Source organism: Heteronotia binoei, chromosome 10, assembly GCF_032191835.1.
Source record: "Heteronotia binoei isolate CCM8104 ecotype False Entrance Well chromosome 10, APGP_CSIRO_Hbin_v1, whole genome shotgun sequence".
In the NCBI taxonomy this organism is placed as follows: Eukaryota; Metazoa; Chordata; class Lepidosauria; order Squamata; family Gekkonidae; genus Heteronotia; species Heteronotia binoei.
Window position 1 is genome coordinate 50,109,732 of NC_083232.1, and position 6,000 is coordinate 50,115,731.

At 40.4% G+C, this 6,000-nt stretch overlaps 1 protein-coding gene across 1 annotated transcript in view; it reads right to left on the reverse strand.

The window, feature by feature from the left end:
* Positions 1-5,732, reverse strand: part of MEOX2 (mesenchyme homeobox 2) — a 112,516-nt gene extending 106,784 nt beyond the window's left edge. Inside the window, exon 1 of the mRNA XM_060248590.1 lies at positions 5,151-5,732. Within this exon, the coding sequence (XP_060104573.1) occupies positions 5,151-5,700 (550 nt within the window). The 5' untranslated portion in view covers positions 5,701-5,732. The remainder of the gene's footprint in view (positions 1-5,150) is intronic.
* Positions 5,733-6,000: the final 268 nt, after the last annotated feature.

A 6,000-nucleotide genomic window follows, 5' to 3' on the forward strand; every position in this document is an offset into this window, starting at 1 on the left:
TGCTTTTATCTGTTTCTACCTGTTTTAGAGCAGTACATCACACAGGGAGCTGCTGCATCCCCCAATCACACAGGGAGCCTTTCTTGAATTTAATTCTTTTTAAATTGATGGGCTTTATTTTCTCAATTTGAGTTCAGAGCGGAGATTAGATTAAACATTATTTCCTTTTTAAGTAAAGTTATGGTTCATTAATCTATCAACTATGGCTGTAGCTGTTTTCAAGACTTTTCCTACTACATGCTGCGTGTGCCGCATAGTTATGTGATACCGTTTTATGTGTACCAGAGTTGCAACTTATTTAATATGCAATAAAAACATATTTTGGATTGTCTATGGGCCATGAGCCCTAACCTGGATACCCCAGGCTAGGCCGATCCTGTCAAATCTCAGAAGCTAAGCAGGGTCAGTCTTGATCAGTATTGGATGGGAGACCACCAAGGAATACCAAAGTTGCAACACAGGGGCAGGCAGTGGCAAACCATCTCTTGCCTTGAAAACCATATAGGGTTGCCATAAATCAGCTGCAACTTGACAGCCTAAACAAAATGGGCCATGATCCAGAGAATGGTGCAGTTAGTCCCAAAGCTTCTTTGGGCATATTTGTTGAAAACAGCTGTCTCCTTGCTACATAGAAAAACTGCTTTTTGAAACTGAAGGGACTTTCAAAAACAGGTTGTGAAATGATGGGTGAGGGGGTCCACTGTCCAAAGAAAATACTACTGGGCACACCCTTGAACAACCTAAAGTAGCTCTTTGGATATCAGTCTATATGTTTTGGCATGCCCATTTGTGATAAATTATATTTTGATATTAAAACCCAAACATAATTAACAAATTAGCTCTGTCCAGAAAAAACAACAACATTCATCTCATAGCACATATATTTCCTTCGACTGCTAACAGCATGCTGAAAAGTTTAAGAACTTTGATGAATCAGTTGAAGTTTGTTTTGAATACATATGTAACTCATTTTTCTTACTGAAATGTTTTGTAGAGTAATCAGAAGTCCTTAAAAGCAATGAGTTCATTCTATTAACACACTTTGATGAAATAATTTGATTCAAGATAATGGTTTCTAATAAGGACACTGGTGAAGCCAAATGTTTTAGGAAGTTTTTCTGAGAAGATTCATCAAATACTTAAGAGACTACTCCATCAGACACTAGTGCTGGGCAACCTCTGAGCAATAGAGTGTATGCAAGACCACTATACAAGTTCTAGTTTAGAATACTGCTAATTGCACAACAGCAGTGCATAACTCACATTCTGAGGTGAGTGGAAAGTGCCATGAGGTTCCATTCAACTTATGGTGCGTTCATAGGGTTTTCAAAGCAAGAGACATCCAGAAATGGTTTGTCACTGCCTGCCTCTGCATAGCAACCCTAGACTTTTGGTGGTCTCCCATCCAAGTTCTAACCAGGGCCCAACCCTATAGAAAATTAAAAACACTTTAGTCTACTGATTTAAGTCCATGTTAGATATTGTCCAATGTGTTTAGGATCTAACTAGTAAGTGGACATTTTTGTTGAAACTAAGAATTTAAGATTTATTTTTAAAAGAATAATAAAATAGGCCCATCTTAAATATAAGATTCAACTATATTTGTTTCAAAATTTTGTTTAAATTTCAAGTTAATATATTGAATAAAATATCAAGACACAGTGTTTCATTCTAAATTTTGGTAGCTTTTGCGACTGACAGTCTGTATGCAACTGATTTTGCTTAGTATGTTAATAGGATTTTTAAAATTGGGCATGTTTGTGTGTGTGAGAGAGAGAGACAGACAGACAGTTACAAAACTTCTAGCATTTGTTTCGATAGTAATTTATCAACGAACTCAAGATGTGGTTGTGATCTATATATTAATTTTTATCCCAACATTCTGTTGAATAATATTTCCTAAATAGGATTTCAGGAGGTTTAATGTTTGTATGAAATTATTTTATTTTATATTCTCTCCATTAAATGCTTCTTACAGTTAGTAAAATTTAGTGAGATCTAAGAAGGACCTTCCCATTAGGCAAACATAATCCAAGGCACAACAGTTTACATTTTGATCCCTATCTTATTTTACTTATGCAGGATCTACTGAATCCTGTGGAGCCTGCAAGCTGTTCTGGTTAAATTACTGGTAACTGTACAACAGCATATTCTAAGTGTTAGGATGGGATGTTAACTACTGTGATAGCACTGTGACACTCAACTGCTTTAGCTCCATTGTAATCATAAACTATAGTTTAGCAAACAAAATCCAAGAAAACATTTGCTGCACCATAAGTAAGAACTTGTATTTCATTAATGAATACTCATTTAGAGATATATACACCAAAAATAAGCTTGTAGCACCCCAATAACACTGTATTGATAAAGTCTATCACATATACTAAGATTATACTGATATTCAGTACTACATTGAAATAAATTTAAATATTCCTGATATAAAAGTTTTGTATGATGATGGAGAATGCAGATTATTTAAAAGAAAGCAAGTTAAATTGTTTAATTACTATTGTTCCTCTTAATTTAGGTTACTTTACAAAAAGCAGAAATACTCAAGCAGAGAGGACTATCAAAATACAGCTGCTGCAGGCACATGGAGGAACTGTCAGCAGTTTTCTGCTAGTTTGGATGACTGTATTTCCCATCATGATATCATTCACAAATCGTGTAGGAAACAGATGACAGTTTCCCTGTGATTCTGCTACAACTCAAGTCATGTTTAGAGAAGTCTTTTAAATCTGCTGAAAATCAATTATAAGACAAGGGTGAAAATTAAGTTGCTTCATCTCTTTGCAAAAGGGCTTTTCAGCCTGATTTTATAAACTACAGCTAACATTGTAACAAAACACAGAGAAACACACATTGCTTTTTCTGTTTCTAGAGATCTAACTGTTCTGTTATAATGCAAGATGGCATATAGATTTGCACAACAGCGATGTCAGATGAAGAAAGTTATTTAAAATGGTTTAGCATCAACACCATTCTAGAAGACTTAGAGATAAATATTGTGGAAAATGGCATTGACATCCTTGGGACACACAACTTTTAACAAGCCCAGTAATTTGTAGTCTGCATGGCCAACATGACTTTAAACCTTTGATGTAACAAATTACTAAAATTCAAATATGATAAACTTGCATAGGCATATATGAATGCACAAGTAAGTGTTTCAGGAAAAAGGAAATAGTAACTCAAAACCTGCCCATTACTTGTATGGAAAAGTGATTCCCCCCTCAATTCATTATTCAAATTATGTCACACCAATAGTGATTTGAACCAGAAACCCAATATATACTGTTGCAAATACTAGCACACAGTCTCTGAGAGTTTACAGTCCCTTGTTATACAAATGTTAAATATATTGTTCAGATGCATACAGTAGTAATAAATCTTGCATTGTCCTCTGAAAGCAACATTTATAATTAATACAAACTGAAATTGGAAGCTTTTGCATTTGAGATAATTTCTGTTGGCAATACCCACTTTATGTACAAAATTGGCAAGTCAGTTTCTGTGTTATTTTCATAGAATATGGATAGACTGCAATTCTGAACATGTTTACATAGAATAAAACAATGAAAATCAATAGGATTTTGGTCCATGCAACTACATTTAGAATTGCTTACTCTTTGACTTAACTTATGAATTGTGCTGTAACTTATGATAATCCATTCTTAATTTCTTGGGTTTCTGGATATTTGTGTACAATAAAATTATTGAATTATTATCAGTTTTCTTCACTTTCTGAAATGTAACTGGGTAACTAGTATACTTAATTCTTCACCAATAAAAGATAATTTTCTCCTAGAATTTTTATCCCAAATATTGAATGGTGGGATACAAAAAGGCATTTATATACAGTAAATATAAAGGCATTTATATACAGTAAAACAACTACTATTTACTAAAAAATCCAACTCTTCAGGACTAACTTTATTGTAGGAGATCAGTCTATGAGAATCAGAACCATCATAATCTGACCTGTTTTATTGTAAAAGTTTCTAAGTTTCCTGATGTAAGTGGCAGTTTCGCAAAGAAAATTATTCAAGAAGGAAACAGTTTCAAAATTAGTAAATTGAGAAAATATGGTCATTTACCTACAGAGAGCAAAGCCAAGCGTTGTTTCACTTCAAATAGAAATATTGTTTCCAAAAGTCATTACATCCTTTGTTAACATTTAGTAACATTTGAAATATTCTTTTTCTTTCTGAGGGACAGAGCTTCATTTACCTTCTTAAAGCCAAGGTGTCTTACCTTTATTAGTTTTATTATGGAACCAACTTTTTCAGAACCAAGGCTTTTGGTGTCACATCTAAATTTCTGTAGAAATATACTCATTGGCTTCAGAATATCTACACCACAGCTAAAATTCTTATATCAATTTTACTTTTTAAAAGATAAGTCATGTTAATGGTAGAGTAAATTCTCTAAACTTTGGAATCAAATAAACTTCTATGTAAAGGTGCTCAACATCAGAGTGCCAAAGAACGAAATTGACCGAACTTAGTTCTTTGTAAATATCATAGAAATGGAAGTTTAAATATTTTCTTTAAATCTGACTGTGCTATTTACTTGACCATAAAAACTATAACCGATATTTAGTAGTACACATTACAAAAAATTAAGAAGTTTTTAGATGAACAGATATATAGGATCTGACTGGAGCTCTGCGTTTTTGGAGGTCACGGCAGAGCTCCATTTCTTCTACTGCCTTTTTGAAATGTACACTAAATATATATTTCTGCAACATGTCCTAAACTGCAAAACCCATAAGAAGAACGCTCACAAGTTTCTCATAGGCTTCCCGCCTATTGAGCCATGGTCCAAAATTATCGATCCTAAACTGACAGTGGAATATCTCATGAACGATGTGACTTCTAGGTCTAAAGCCTACCTCAGTGGAGAGGGGGGAAGCGACCCGAGATGCTTGAAAGGAAGGCTGGAGGGAAAAGCAGCTGTCTGAGAAGCACATGCTAAACTCATCCCCACTCTCGCCTGGTTTGGCCCAGGGAGCGCGAGGTCCACCAGGGAGCCAGCGCCAGGTGCGCTCCTTGCCTCCGCTGGAGCCTTCCCCTCGCCTGATGCACCTTCCTGAAAAGCCGCCTCCCGTCCCGTCCCCGCCAGTGGCTGGAAGCCGCCGAGCAGCTTACCTGAGCTGTCGCTTTTCCTCTTGGCCGCCCGCTTCTCGGTTTCCACGGGCGAGAGCGCCTGCCTGCCATAATCTCCCGGCGCGCACGCCGTCCCCGTGGGGGTGCTGGAGGAGTTGGAGCACAGTCCGGGGGGGCTGGTGGCCAGCTCCTGGGGTCCTGCGGCGTCGGGCTGCAGGCAGAGGCTGTGCCTGGCCGAGGCTGCCGGAGGCGGGGGAGGCGGCGGCGGCGGCGAAGCCATCTGCGGAATGTGCCAGTTCGTCTGCAAGGGCTGGTGGGGCGGCTGCTGCGGCGGCGGCGGCGGCGGCTGTTGCTGGTGGTGATGGTGGTGGTGGTGGTGGTGGTGGTGCCCCCGGTGATGCTGGCTGCCAAACATGCCCTCCTCGTTGGGGTAGCCGGCTATGATGCAAGACGAGGCCGAGGCCGAGAGCTCCGGGTAGGACATGTGATCGGAGCGGCCGTGCAGCGCGAGCGCCGACTGCGAGAAGGGGTGCAAGCCCTGCCCGGGGGCATGGTGAGGGCTGCGCAGGCAGCCGAAGAGCGTGTGATCCATGGCATGCAACGCGGCTCCTCCGAGCGGCACAAGCCCGCCGGCCACCGGCGCCTCGGCCCCTCCCAGACGCCCCCCAAGCAAGCGGCGCAGCAGGGGCGCCCCCAATCCAGGGCTCGTCTCCTCTCCTCTCCCCGCGGCGGCCTCGCTCCCACCGACGCCCCAAACGCGCCGCCAGGAAAGAAGGTGGTCCCGCACCAGTGCCTGTGCGCCGAGGGGGAAGCGGCTCGCCGAGGTTATAAATACAGGCGCGTGTAACGTGAGCCGGGGGCTGGCTTAGCGGCACCGCACTGACCACAGGCG